The sequence below is a fragment of the Chiloscyllium plagiosum genome, unplaced genomic scaffold, assembly GCF_037043375.1.
Source record: "Chiloscyllium plagiosum isolate Xiang-an unplaced genomic scaffold, Cpla_swu_hap1 HiC_scaffold_6, whole genome shotgun sequence".
NCBI lineage: Eukaryota > Metazoa > Chordata > Chondrichthyes > Orectolobiformes > Hemiscylliidae > Chiloscyllium > Chiloscyllium plagiosum.
Window position 1 is genome coordinate 122,626,866 of NW_028270144.1, and position 15,469 is coordinate 122,642,334.

Genomic DNA, 15,469 nt, shown 5'->3' on the forward strand with positions numbered 1-15,469 from the left:
AGCTAGGTCAGGGTTTGACCTCTCCTCTTGATACAAACAAAGGAGAGTCCTTCCACACACTGGTCCAGCTCCCTCGGAGGCAGCTCTGAGTGAATAGAATCTTTGATACTCATGTTTTTTTTTCCTTTTTTTTTTAAAGAGTGAACAGAACCTTTGACGCTCCTGTTTTTTAAAAAATGTTTTCTCCTTTTTTTAAAATTTTTACTTTTGATAACCCCCACACTACTGCCTAACCGTGGTAGTGCTTATTTTTTTCCCCAGCACCCATGTTGTGTGTGTGTGTGTGTGTGTGGTTGTGAGAGTGAGAGACACAAGGTGCACCAATCTTTATTAAGTTTCCACCACCAGGAAGAAAGCACATACTCGAGTGGCCAGTGACAAGCAATGCTCTTAACCCCCGACTTTTTTTCTTTTTCCCCCCCAACATGCTTGATGTGCGTGTACAGGTGTGAGACACAAGTTGCACAATTCTTTACTCAAATTTCCACCACCAGGAAGAAAGCAAATACCCGAGTGGCCAGTGACAAGCTGTGCTCTTAATTCCCGTTTGCTTTATTTTCTGCATTCACTCCTATTTATTTATTTATTTTAAAAGAAAAAAATTTCCACACCACCGCCTAACTGCGGGAGTGCTTATTTTTTCCCCAGCACCCATGTTGTGTGTGTGCGGGTGTGAGACAGTGAAAGACATAAGGTGCACAAATCTTTATTCAATTTCCACCACCAGGAAGAAAGGAAACACCCGAATGGCCAGTGACAAGCTGTGCTCTTAATCCCTATTTGTTTTTTTTTAAAGAACCAATCGAGGTAGAATTCTTCTGCACATTGTATACCTTACATCATGAGAGCTGTCCTCTCAGAATCTCCGTTTGCTGAAGACTCTCTGTACGAGCAGGAGTCTTCCTATTGCAGACCTTGGGATTCATCCCTTTCAGTGAACGGATCATGGCAACTCTACTTTTCAAAGTTTGATAATATATGAACTTTGTAGATGCAGAAAAGATTGTTTCCCCTTGTGGGAAAGTCGAGGAAATGAGGGCATAATCTCAGAAAAAGGGCACATTTAAGACAGTGATGTGAGATAACTCCACAGAGTCCTGTCAGCAATCTCCTTTTATTTACACATGGAAAGGCCTTGACACTGAATCCAGCTCCCTCAGAGCCAGCTGTCAGAGTGAACAGGATGTCTGACACTCCAGTTCTTTTTTTTTTGCAGGTGAGAGACACAAGGTGTATGAATCTTTATTCAAATTTCCACCACCAGGAAGAAAGGAAACACCCGAATGGCCAGTGACAAGCAGTGCTCTTAATCCCCGTTTGTTTTTTTTAATTTTTTTAATTTTATTAAACAAATTACAGTTTACAAAAAACATTTACAGCTGTACACAAGAGACAGCAATTTTACAAGGGAGAGGAACAGCAAAACTAGGCCCCAAACCATTGGGGCCATTCAACCATTTTACAGGGAGATGAGGACAAACCTCAAATCCCATAATCCCCGTTTGTTTTTTGTCAGCCTGGCCTTCCTCATTGGCCCAGGTTAACAGCCACAATCAGGAATCTTAGTCAATGAGATCCACCTGGTTCCAATCACTACAAAGGGGTTGATGGGGAATGGTTGAGCAAGTTGGACTTATCCTTATCAGAGTATAAAAGAATGGGAAGCTCTGAGGAGATTTAACAGGGTAGCTGCTGGGCGAATGTTCCCTTTTATGGGACAACCTAGAACTAAGGACCATCACTTAAAAGTAGGAGGTCTCCCACTTAATGAGGAAATGCGTAGGAATCCCTTTCTCAAAGGGCTGAGTCCTGAGAATTCTCCTTCTTGGACAACAGTGAAGGGTGCGACACTCGATGTATTCAAGCAGAGTTTGACAGATTAATAAGGGAGAAGACAGGAAAGTGGAACTGAAGCCATAGTTCAGCTATGATTTCATTTAGCGGTGGAACAGTTTTGATTTGTTGAAAGATTTGTTCATGCTCCAGTTTTGATGGGATCTTGTGTGTGCAGGTTATGCACCACCTATCCTACAATGATAGAAAGCTCTTCATTGGCTATACAACTCTTCGTAATGTCTCAAGCTTGTGAAAATTTGTAAATTTCATCAGATGCATAAAGTGGGATACGTAACTCCATGTTATGTACGCTATGGGCACCAAACGTTCACAGATTGAACATCCCTGAGGAAACTTCTCCATCATACCATCTGCTTTCTCGACAAAAAAACTCAAAGAACTGTGGATGCTGGAAATCAGAAGCAAAAATAGAAATTATTGGAAAGACTAAGCAAATCCGGCAGATTCTGTGGCGAGAAAGCAATGTTAACTTTTCAGGTCCACTGACCCTTCTTCAGAGAACAGAGAAATTAACTCAACTTTCTCTCCACAGATGCTACCAAACCTGCTGACTTTTGCCAGCAATTTGTTTTTGTTTGCTTCCTCTTCCTTGACAAACATTTTTATTAAAAAGAAGTCAAGTTGGGTCAGTACTTCGGATCAATAACCTTCCACACACCCCACAAAAGTCATTAGCTAAAATATTGACCTGTCCTCATGACCTACTAAATGGATTCCAGCTGTTTACAGTTTCAGTTTGTCAAATTTGATCATAAAAACAATTGTTAAAACAGTGAAACCTTTAAAATAATGGTGCTTACTTTGCATGCAGCTGAGGAATGTAAAGAAGCAAACATGGATGAAAAGGCACCTGATGGGGAGGAGGTCGAAGATGATGATGATACTGATCCAATCACAGAGGTTCGGTTTGTGCCACTGGATAAATCAGCACGTGAGTATAAAGTTGGAGCAAAAGCCCTTTTCTTTTTCCAATTCTGAAGATGAGTCACATCGGACTCGAAACATTAATTCTCTCTTTCTTGCCATGTATGCTACAGGCCTGCTGAGTTGCGTATGCTACAGGCCTGCTGATTTTCTCTTTCTTTGAGGTCTTTTACCCCATTCCTTTTGATGTCCATCCTATATGGAGAAGTCTTTCTGCCACATCCCCTAAACAGGCTTGTCACCAGTTTGAACCAGTCTTACCCACCTCTGCCCTGCTATGTGGTCAAGAGCTTAACTTTATTTTTTACATTGTTTTTCCAATCTTTTAGCTGCTTTAAATCCCTTTGATTAGATTTCCTACAGTGTGGACACAGGCCCTTTGGCCCAACCAGTCCACACCGACCCTCCAAAGAGTAACCCACCCAGACCCATTTCCCCTCTAACTAATGCATCTGACACTATGGGCAATTTAGCATGGCTAATTCACCTGACTTGCACATCTTTGGACTGTGGGAGGAAACCCACACAGACACGGGGAGAATATGCAAACTCCACGCAGACAGTCACCCGAGGCTGGAATCGAACCTGGGACCCTGGTGCTGTGCGGCAGCAATGCTAACCACTGAGCAACTGTGCTGCCCAGTCCATTGTGTCTGCGCTTGTTCTTTAACGGCATATTTTCAACTCGTCCCTCTACCATGGTCTCTCCTCATATTCCTATACCTCTGCTTCGCATCCTAAAATTAAAGTATGTGGTGATATTTGTCCTGATCAGTCTCTGCAGCAAAGCGCTCTATTCTTCAAGCCTCCACATAAAATAAATATCTCCTAATTCTTTGGTTGACTTGTGCTACCATTTTCAATGGATGCCTGCAAGTCCATAACTCCTGAAATGGAGAAATTTGCCTTTATGTGCTTACTCTATCATTAGCTAATCACAACTTTAAAAATGTCTATTACAAAGAAATTGCATTTATAGAATGTATTTTACATTCCCATGTCTTCCCAAATTATTTTTCTAGCTGATTAAGAACTTTTAAATATAGATACTATCATTAACTAGGCAAAGATCGAACAGCTAGTCTGCCAAATAGAGTTACACAAAGAGAAACAAACTGGACAACGAGATAACTAATACAAAAGTAAAATATTGCAGATGGTAGAAATCCAAAATTTTTAAAAAAATGTCGGAAATACTCAAGTCATAGATTCATACAGAGCAAGAAGCATCTGCGGAGAGATACAGAGTTAACATGTCAGGTTAAAACGTTAGCACTGTTTCCCTCCGTTGCTGCCAGATCTGTTGAATTTCTCCAACATTTTCTTTTGTCTTTATTTCAATGAGCCATTAGCTTGTCATTGTCACACTGGTGTACCTTGGACTATGCTGTGTGCGAGTTGACTGCTGTGGTTCCTGAAGTACTTAATTGGATGTAACACGCTTTGAGAAGTGCTGAAAGGTTCCATGTAAATGCAAACTATTTACTGTTCCTTTGCAGTGGAGCCGATGTTTACTGCAATGTGTGACTGCCAAGCCCTACACCCTGACCCAGATGACACTGACTCTGAGAATGATTTTGAAGAGGATGACGAGGAGGGAGAGGAGTATGACGTGGAGGCACATGGTAAGTAAATACTTCCTTCAAGAAAACCAGGTATTTTAGTAATCGAACCAGAAGTATAATTTTCTCTGACTTGTCATTTATGAGGATTTAAAGAACAAAAACCTGGTAGGATGCAACTTATTGTTTAGCCTTGTCTCATGTTTGTAGCCAGTGCTGTATTATGGAGGCTTAGAACATAGAACAATACAGCACAGAACAGGCCCTTCGGCCCACGATGTTGTGCCGAACTTCTAACCTAGATTAAGTACCCATCCATGTACCTATCCAAATGCCGCTTAAAGGTCGCCAATGATTCCGACTCTACCACTCCCACGGGCAGCGCATTCCATGCCCCCACCACTCTCTGGGTAAAGAACCCACCCCTGACATCTCCCCTATACCTTCCACCCTTCACCTTAAATTTATGTCCCCTTGTAACACTCTGTTGTACCCGGGGAAAAAGTTTCTGACTGTCTACTCTATCTATTCCTCTGATCATCTTATAAACCTCTATCAAGTCACCCCTCATCCTTCGCCGTTCCAACGAGAAAAGGCCGAGAACTCTCAACCTATCCTCGTACGACTTCCTCTCCATTCCAGGCAACATCCTGGTAAATCTTCTCTGCACCCTCTCCAAAGCTTCCACATCTTTCCTAAAGTGAGGCGACCAGAACTGCACACAGTACTCCAACTGTGGCCTAACCAAAGTCCTGTACAGCTGCAACATCACTTCACGACTCTTGAATTCAATCCCTCTGCTAATGAACGATAATACTCCATAGGCCTTCTTACAAACTCTATCCACCTGAGTGGCAACCTTCAAAGATCTATGTACATAGACCCCCAAGATCCCTCTGTTCCTCCACCTGACTAAGAACCCTACCATTAACCCTGTATTCCGCATTCTTATTTGTTCTTCCAAAATGGACAACCTCACACTTGGCAGGGTTGAACTCCATCTGCCACTCCGCAGCCCAGCTCTGCATCATATCTAAGTCCCTCTGCAGCCGACAACAGCCCTCCTCACTGTCCACAACTCCACCTATCTTCGTATCATCTGCAAATTTACTGACCCACCCTTCGACTCCCTCATCTAAGTCATTAATAAAAATTACAAACAGCAGAGGACCCAGAACTGATCCCTGCGGAACTCCACTTGTAACTGGGCTCCAGGCTGAATATTTACCATCTACCACCACTCTCTGCCTTCGACCGGTTAGCCAGTTTTCTATCCAATTGGCCAAATTTCCCTCTATCCCATGCCTCCTGACTTTCCGCATAAGCCTACCATGGGGAACCTTATCAAATGCCTTACTAAAATCCATGTACACTACATCCACTGCTCTTCCCTCATCCACATGCTTGGTCACCACCTCGAAGAATTCAATAAGACTTGTAAGGCAAGACCTACCCTTCACAAATCCGTGCTGGCTGTCCCTAATCAAGCAGTGTCTTTCCAGATACTCATAAATCCTATCCCTCAGTACCCTTTCCATTACTTTGCCTACCACAGAAGTAAGACTAACAGGCCTGTAATTCCCGGGGTTATCCCTATTCCCTTTTTTGAACAGGGGCACAACATCCGCTACTCTCCAGTCCCCTGGTACCACCCCCGTTGCCAGTGAAGACGAGAAGATCATTGCCAACGGTACTGCAATTTCCTCTCTTGCTTCCCACATAATCCTAGGATATATCCCGTCAGGCCCGGGGGACTTGTCTATCCTCAAGTTGTTCAAAATGTCCAACACATCTTCCTTCCTAACAGGTATCTCTTCTAGCTTACCAGTCCATTTCACACTCTCCTCTTCTACAATACGGTCCCTCTCGTTCGTAAATACTGAAGAGAAGTACTTGTTCAAGACCTCTCCTATCTCTTCCGACTCAATACACAGTCTCCCACTACTGTCCTTGATCGGACCTACCCTCGTTCTCGTCATTCTCAGGTTTCTCACATACGCATAAAATGCCTTGGGGTTATCCTTGATCCTATCCGCCAAGGATTTTTCATGCCCTCTCTTAGCTCTCCTAATCCCTTTCTTCAGGTCCCTTCTGGCTATCCTGTATCCCTCCACTGCTCTGTCTGAATCCTGTTTCCTCAACCTTATGTAAGCCTCCTTCTTCCTCTTTACCAGACATTCAACCTCTCTCGTCAACCAAGGCTCCCTCACACGACCATTTCTTTCCTGCCTGATAGGTACGTACGTATCATGGACACGTCGTATCTGCTCTTTGAAAAAGTTCCACATTTCCACCACATCCTTCCCTGACAGCCTATGCTCCCAACGTATGCTCCTCAAATCCTGCCTTACAGCATCGTAATTTCCCTTCCCCCAAATCTACCCTGTTGTGCGCACCTATCTCTCTCCATAACCAAGGTGAAAGTCACAGAATTGTGGTCACCATCACCAAAATGTTCACCCACTAACAAGCCCACCACTTGTCCCGGTTCATTACCGAGTACCAAATCCAATATGGCCTCCCCTCTGGTTGGACAATCTACATACTGCGTTAGAAAAGCTTCCTGGACACACTGCACAAACACCGCCCCATCCAATCTACTTGATCTAAAGAGCTTCCAATCAATATTTGGGAAGTTGAAGTCGCCCATGACTACGACCCTGTGGCTTCTGCACCTTTCCAAAATCTGTTTCCCAATCTGTTTCTCCACATCTCTGCTGCTATTGGGGGGCCTATAGTAAACACCCAACAAGGTGACTGCACCTTTCCTATTTCTGACTTCAGCCCATACTACCTCCAGAGGCAGATCCCCTTCAAACTTCCTTTCTGCAGCCGTTATACCATTTCTAATTAGCAATGCCACCCCCCCTCCTTTTTTCCCACCCTCCCTAATCTTACTGAAACACCTGTAACCAGGAACCTCCAACAGCCATTCCTGTCCCACATCTATCCATGTTTCCGTGATGGCCACAACCTCGTAGTCCCAGGTACCGATCCACGCCTTAAGTTCACCCACCTTATTTCTGATACTCCTTGCGTTGAAGTATACGCACTTGAGCCCATCTGTGTCCGCAAGTAGTCCCTGTCAGTGCTACCTTCTCCACAGCCTCCCTACAGTCTTGGGCATCCTGACAAACAGCTAACCTACTTGCTGGACTACAAGTCCGGATCCCATCCCCCTGCCAAATTAGTTTAAACCCCCCCCGAAGAGTGCTAGCAAACCTACCCCCAGGATATTGGTGCCCTTCTGGTTCAGGTGCAACCCGTCCTGTTTGTACAGGTCCCACCTTCCCCAGAATGCAGTCCAATTGTCCAAATATCTGAAGCCCTCCCTCCTACACCAGCCTTGCAGCCACGTGTTCAACTGCACTCTCTCCCTATTCTTTGCCTCACTGTCACGTGGCACCGGCAACAACCCAGAGATGACGACTCTGTCTGTCCTAGCTTTTAGCTTCCAGCCTAACTCCTTGAGCTCTTGAATGACCTCCCCACCCCTCTTCCTACCTATGTCGTTGGTGCCAATGTGCACCACGACTTCTGGCTGCACACCCTCCCCCTTAAGGATTCTGAAGACACGGTCTGAGACGTCTCGGACCCTAGCACCCGGGAGGCAACAAACCATCCGTGAGTCTCGCCCATGTCCACAGAACCGCCTGTCCGTCCCTCTAACTAGAGAGTCCCCTATAACTAGCGCTCTCCTCCTCTCCCCCTTTCCCTTCTGAGTCTTAGAGCCACAGACCCCTTCACTGCAGCTTACACCTGCAACGCTGTCCCCCCCAACAGTTTCCAAAGCTGTATATTTATTTTTTAGGGGAACGACCAGAGGGGAACCCTGCACTGCCTGCTTCTTCCCCTTCCCACCTCTAACTGTTACCCAGCTACCTCTGTTCTCCGGCGTAACTATGTCCCTGTAGCTTCTATCAATCACCCTCTCAGCCTCTCGAATAATCCTCACTTCATCCAACTCCAGTTCCTGTTCCCTAACTCGTTCGGTGAGGATCAGGATCTGACTGCATTTCCTGCAGACGAAGTCGGCAGGAGTATCGGTGGTCACCCCTACCTCAAACATCCTGCAGGAGGAACATTTCACCGCCTGCGCTGCCATGACTGTACACTTTCTCCAAAAACAAGAACACTGAGTCAATAACACTGAGTCACTTACCTGAGTTCTAGAACACACCCACTCAAATACTAATCACTTACCTTCCCGCCCAGCTATGCGCTCCAACCTCACTTCCGCTGCTCCCACTCAAATGACCGTTGGTGATTAAAGGGTGAGTATTTATACTCACAGTTCTCCTTCCCGGCTGCCCCTCTGTTTGCCGTCACTTCCTCTGCTGCTCCCGCTCTTTTTGTGAAGAGAGAATAAAAAACACCGCTGCCCGCTACAGGTAAGTAATTTTGAAACAAACTGTTTTACCTTAGCTGTAGTCTCCCGGGTTCGCCTTTACTCGGCCGCTGCTCCCACTCATTTTGGACTTGTTACATTTTGGCTTGTTACATTTTGGACTATCATTTGCTGAAACCTTTAAAAGGGTTTTTAATTGTCCTTTGGATTTCAAATGTGAGCTGTGTTGCAATGCATGTGCTGCACTGTGGCAGTAAATTACACAAAGTAGTTGGGGTTATGGGTCTTTCTGTCACCCTTTCCACTCTGCCACATTCAACTGTAGCTCAAGGGGTAGCCCTCTCACCTGTGTTGCTCTTTCTGGAAGTTGGCAATCTGTTAATTGGCTGCCAAGTTTCCTGATTTGCCACCATAACTCTGTATGGATATAAAATGCTACAGAAATGCAGACCTGTCTGCCTGGTGTGTTATATCTGCAACCAATGTTGTCCATTGTCCACCTTGGTTATAGCAGAGTTTTGCCCAAAGGCTGAATTTTCAGCCAGCAGTGGATAGTGAGGCAAGAGCAAAGGCACCAATTACAAAGACCATTCCCTCATTCACTCCGAAAGTGAGTTTCTCTCGGAAGTTCAGTATTTTCCACGGTGCCTGAGTTCACTCTGCCAATGTGGCACATCTGATGAGTTGGTCAGTAAGAGTCTGCTGTCTGGCCTGTATTCAGTGGGTTAGCCTCCAGTGGGGAGCTGGTTGGAGAACTGCAGTCAAACAAATAACTTCCACAAAGCCAATTTTTAAGTGACATCTAGAAACAAAGTTCTAGAAATACGCAGCAGGCATCTTTAAGGGACAACTGCAAACTAATGTTATGGAAAACTGAACAATACATGTCAAAATAGATGTTGGGGGGGGGGGGGGGGGGGTTGGTAAAAATATGAAGGCAGCAGCTCCAGTTCTAGACAGGAACTTGGAGGCATGCAGATTGCTTCATGGTTCACTGTTAGATTGTCCCTTAATCCCCAGTACCTTTTGTCCCTCTTGTTTTTGTTTTTCATCACCGTTCCTTTTTTGTTGGTCTTGGGTTTGTCTGCAGTTTAGAGCACAATGGATGTTTTGCTAGCAAGTTCAATGAAAGCTCAATTGAGGGAGGAATTCCAATCAGGCAAGAGACAACACCAACTGTTGTTTCTGAGTGAGTGGGTTATGTGGTGAACTATTGGCAGCTTTTACTGACTGTCGTGCTGTTGACGAGATTGATTTCTTTTTTCTTCTTTGTCCCCTTGCAGGGCTGCCTGGCTTTCTGCCTCAACCCATTGCTCTGAGTTCTGACTGTCTGTATCAAAGATTTTGAATGGCAGCGTAGTTTTATAATAATCATCTCAGTTTGCCAATGTATGGTCCACAAAGATACAAATATTACAGGAAGAAAACTGACCAGTTGTTGTTAAAGTGACTTGGGAGTGGGGTGATGATCCCGGCACTGTGTTTAACCAAGGGGACACTGAATTCTGTTTTTAAGTTCTTTTGTCCCTCAGGCAGCATTCATCCAAACCAAAAGCCCAAAGCTAGCTGGGTAGTCCAGGCTGAGTACCACCACATTGCAACAGTACTTCACTATTGAGCAGCCAGGGATTTAAGGATGGGGCAGGGAGAGAACAATTGTTCATAACTGTGGAACATGGATGAGAGCACCTTGAATAATGATTGGATAATTGTGTTTTTAAAGAATATTTGGATGTTTTTACTTCATACAATTCTTTTTAAAAAGCCTGCCTTTGCCAAAAAACAAGATTGCAGGACTTGTCAATCTGCAAGAGTGTGATTTCCTCTTTTGAAGTAAGAATACTTTTAACAGCAATGTTTGGTACTCATCGATTTTCTTACTAAACACAAACTGCTGCTCATTAGCAAATTAATTTCCCAAATAACTCCAAGCTGTTAAAAATGTCAGCGAATGCAGACAGTTGTGTATCATTGAGAATATTTACCATATGAAGTCAGAATTCAGGATTAGAACTTAAGATGAGAAGTTTCTTCCCTCAGAAGGTCAGGAAGCTTTGGTGTTTTTTATCCCAAACAGCCATGAAAGCTGAGTCTCAGAAAGCACCAAAGCTGAGTCAGAGAGATGTTTGGAATATTGGTGATTTGGGGGTTATGTAGAGCAGGCAGGGAAGTGGAGCTGGGTCCATGGTCAGATCAGCCATAATCCTTCTGAATGGCAGAGCCATGACAGCTTCGATCTTGACTGAGATGAGGAATTTCTTCTTTGAAGGTTGTGTCTTTAGAACTCCTTGCTACAGAGAACTGAGGCAGTGTCTTTGTATATATTTAATAAATAGATTCATCATCAATGGAGGAATCAAGGATTGGGGAAAATGCAGGAAAGTGGACATAAGAAATATCGGATCAACCATGATCCTATTGAAAGGTGGAGCCAGTCAAATGATCTGCTATTCCCATTTCTTATGGAGGCCAAGGGCAGCAGGTACATGGGAAGACCAGCCTCTGTAGGTTCTCCACCACACTATTCACTACCCTGACTTGGAAATACATCACCGTTGCATCACCTTCAGAATTGGGCTTGGAACTTGGTCAGACAATATATAAGTGGATGAATGAGAATGGCATAAGTGCAGTATAGTGACAACAGATCTCCTGGCAGGAGTAGCAACGTTGGAGAAGAACAAATGTTTTGCCTTTAGTTTTAAATCTGCAGCCATGGAATGTAACATGATGTCTATGAAGCTTTCTCCATCAGGTTTAAGGGCAACCTCATGAGGGCAGTACCGAATTGTAAGGTTGGAACTAGGATAAAGTGGGTGGAGAGGAAATGAGGAAACTGGTGAAATCCACATTGATGCCCTGTGGTTGGAGGGTCCCGAGGCGTCAGGTGGTAAGAGAGTGGCAATGGAGACGACCCCGGAACTGCATGTCCTTGGCAGAGTGGGAGGGGGTGTTGAAGCGTTCGGCCGTGGGATGGTGGGGTTGGTTGGTGCGTGTGTCCTGTAGATGTTCTTTGAAGTGCCCCGTGAGTAGGCGTCCTGTCTCCACAATGTAGAGGCAACCACATCAGGAGCAATGGATACAGTAAATGAAGTGTAGAAATGCAGAGAACACTCTCATGCATGTGGAACGCTCCTTTGGGGCCTTGGACGGAGGTGAAGGGAGAAGAGAATGTGTGGGCGCAGGTTGTGCATTTCCTACCGTGGCTGGGGAAGGTGCCGGATGGAGAGGGTAACTTGGTGGGGGGGTGTCGACCATTTCCACCACAGAACACACTAGATGGCCTCCTCCTCCTTTAAAGACCACAATTTCCCCTCCCTCATGGTTGATGATGCCTTCCAGCACATCTCATCCACTTCCCGCACCTCTGCCCTCGAATCCCATGCCTTAGCAAGGACAGAACCCCCCCCAGTCCTCCCCTCCCACCCCAATAGCATCCGTATATATTGCCTCATCCTTCGCTATTTCCACCACCTACAAATGGACCCCACCATCAGAGATCTATTTCCCTCCCCACCACTATCCATTTCCGTAAAGACCATTCCCTCCATGACTCCCTTGTCAGGTCCATGCCTCACCACCATCACCAACAACAACTCACCGTCCCCTCTCAGCACCTTCCCCTGCCACCGCAGGAATTGCAGACTTGGGTTCATACCTTTCCCCTCGCCTCCGTCCAAGGCCCCAAAGGAGCCTTCCACATCCATCAGAGTTTTACCTGCACTTCCACACGTGTCATTTACTGTATCCATTGCTCCCGATGCGGTCTCCTCTACATTGGAGACAGGATGTCTATTTGCAGAGCGGTTCAGAGAATGTCTTTGGGACACCTGCACCAACCAATCCCACCGTCCTGTGGCCGAACACTTCACTCCCTAACCACCTGATGCCTGGGGGAAGAACGCCTCGTCTTCCGCCTTGGGACCCTCCAACCACACGCCATCAATGTGGATTTCACCAGTTTCCTCATTTCCCCTCCCCCATCTTATCCAAGTTCCACCCTTTCAACTCATCACCGCCCTCATGACGTATCCATCTTCCTTCCCACCTATCCCATCCACCCTCCTCTCTGACCTATCCCGATTTGTCCCGTCTCATCTATCTATCGCGCTCTGAGCTACTCTCCACCCCTTCCCACCCACTCCCTCCTTCCGTTTTATCTCACCATCCCCTTGGCGCTCAGCCCCATTCCTGATGAAGGGCCTTTGCTGAGAATGTAGAGTTTTCTGCTCCTGGGATGCTGCCTGACCTGCTGTGTTTTTCCAGCACCACTTTCTCGACTCTAATCTCCAGCATCTGCACCTCGCTGTAGAGGCTGAGTCAGTTTTTTTAACATTGAGAGAATAGAGATCAGGTATGATCTTATTCAATATCTCAAGGTCTAACTGGTGTATTTTGCTCTTAATTTTCATTTTTGATACTTTGCTGAGGTTCCAGTGACTGCATGGTTTTTGCTTTCACTGTGATTTCAACCACAAGGTGGCAGTGTTTGATCAGAAACGGTTATTCTCTGGTAGTTTCTTGCCAGTAGAAATTCCTAATCTTTGTGCAATTCGAAACAGTTAGTGTCAACCCCAGTGACTTATATGGCTTGTTCATACTGCTTCCATAGTAGTGTTTAAAACAGTCACCCTATCTCCTGTTCTCTCAAATCTAAGATATTCACAAAAGAACCAGATGGGCAATGAGGATATCCTTTCCTCAAATTGTTGTGATCAGGAATTCCGTAGCAGAGAGGATAACAAAATATTCAGAACTAACTTTCAATGTGGAATTGAACATGTACTTGAGAAAACTTTCTGAGCTACAGCGTGAGGCTTATTGGATAGCTGTCTGATAAAACCACTAGAGGCTCAGTGGACTGAGTGTTGTAATCTTTGATGATAAGCTAAATACAGAGTCTTCAGACTGGTTTTGAGTAAAGAAAGAAGCCTTAATTTTGCAGACAAAATTAACAGATCAGAGAAATATCTCTATCATGATTTGAAGACGTAATTCTGTGCAGTCACTTTGCTGTTGAAACAGTCTCCAGTCTGTTATCTAGAATTAGCTACATGGGGCAGGTGATTGTGGCGTAGTGTAAATGTATCTGGTCTATTAACCCAGAGGCTCAGGTTAGGGCTGTAGGAACATCAAATCTCGCCAATGGAATTTAAATTGAATCAATAAAATCTAAATTGTAAAAGTTCGTCCTAGTAATGATGATCTTGCAAACGATCATTAATTTTTTTGGTTCACTTAGGTCCTGTAGGATAAGAAATCTGCCATCCTTGTCTGGGTCTGATCTACATGTGATTCCAAATCTATAGCAATGCGGTTGTTTGGTATGCTTGCCTTTACTGATCAGTGCATAGAGTACAGGTGGTCATGTTGTAGCATTACAGGACATTGGTTCGGCCACTTTTGGAACACTGCGTGCAATTCTTGTCTCCCAGCTGTAGGAAGGATGTTGTGAAACCTGAAAGAGTGCAGAAAAGGTTTACAAGGATGTATCCAAGGTTGGAGGGTTTGAGCAATAGGGAGAGGCTGAGGCTGAATAGGCTGGGGCTATTTTCCCTGGAGTGTCAGAGGCTGAGGGGTGACCTTATAGAGGTTTATAAAATTGAGGGGCAAGAATAGGATAAATACGCAAGGTCTTTTCCCCAGGGTGGTGAGTAGGGGGGAGGGGTAGAAGAAGAGTCCAAAACCAGAGAGCATGGGCTTAAGGTCAGAGAGGAAAGATTTAAAAGGGAATTGAAGGGCAACATTTTCCTGCAGAGGGTGGTATGTGGATGGAATGTGCTACCAGAGGAATTGGAAGCTGGTACAATTACAACATTTAAAAGGCACTGGATGGGTGCATGAATTGGAAGGGTTTAGAGGGATATGGGCCAAATGCTGGCAGATGAGACTAGATTAATTTAGGATATCTAATTTAGGCATAGACAAGTAGGACTGAAGAGTCTGTTTCTGTGCTATACATCTTTATGACTCCAAGACTTAACAGCCTTGTGAAATGGTACAGAGGGCTAATCATTTCAAAGGCAACTAGGGGTGGGCAACGAATGCTTGCCTTTCCAGAAATGCTTACATCCAATATAAGAATGAAGAAAAGTAAAGGTTCCCATTGACTGACACTGCGCTGCATGTTGGACAGTTTCCACATTGATTTAGAATTGGCAGCTTCCTGTAAGGATGTTACATGTAATTGCACATCATTGACAAAACCAATTTATTTTTAGAGTCAGAGTCACATAGCATGGCAACGGTCCCTTTGGTCCAATTTGTCTGCTTCAACTAGATACCCCAATCTGATCTAGTCCCATTTGCTAGCATTTGGCCCATATCCCTCTAAACCCTTCCTAATCCTATACCTGTCCAGATGCCTTTTAAATGTTGAAATTGTACCCACCTCCACGACTTTCTAGATTAGATTAGATTACTTACAATGTGGAAACAGGCCCTTCGGCCCAACAAGTCCACACCGCCCCGCCGAAGCGCAACCCACCCATACCCCTACATTTACCCCTTACCTAACACTACGGGCAATTTAGCATGGCCAATTCACCTGACCTGCACATCTTTGGACTGTGGGAGGAAACCGGAGCACCCGGAGGAAACCCACGCAGACACGGGGAGAACATGCAAACTCCACACAGTCAGTCGCCTGAGGCGGGTATTGAACCCGGGTCTCTGGCGCTGTGAGGCAGCAGTGCTAACCACCGTGCCGCCCACCATTACATTACAGTGTGGAAACAGGCCCTTCGGCCCAACAAGTCCTCACCGACCCGCCGAAGCG

At 45.2% G+C, this 15,469-nt stretch overlaps 1 protein-coding gene across 1 annotated transcript in view; it reads left to right on the top strand.

Annotated features, from left to right (window-relative positions):
- clns1a (chloride channel, nucleotide-sensitive, 1A) overlaps positions 1–15,469 on the top strand; it is a 44,162-nt gene that overhangs the window by 13,875 nt on the left and 14,818 nt on the right. The window contains exons 3-4 of the mRNA XM_043692423.2: positions 2,669–2,788; positions 4,281–4,406. Coding sequence (XP_043548358.2) covers positions 2,669–2,788; positions 4,281–4,406 — 246 coding nt within the window. The remainder of the gene's footprint in view (positions 1–2,668; positions 2,789–4,280; positions 4,407–15,469) is intronic.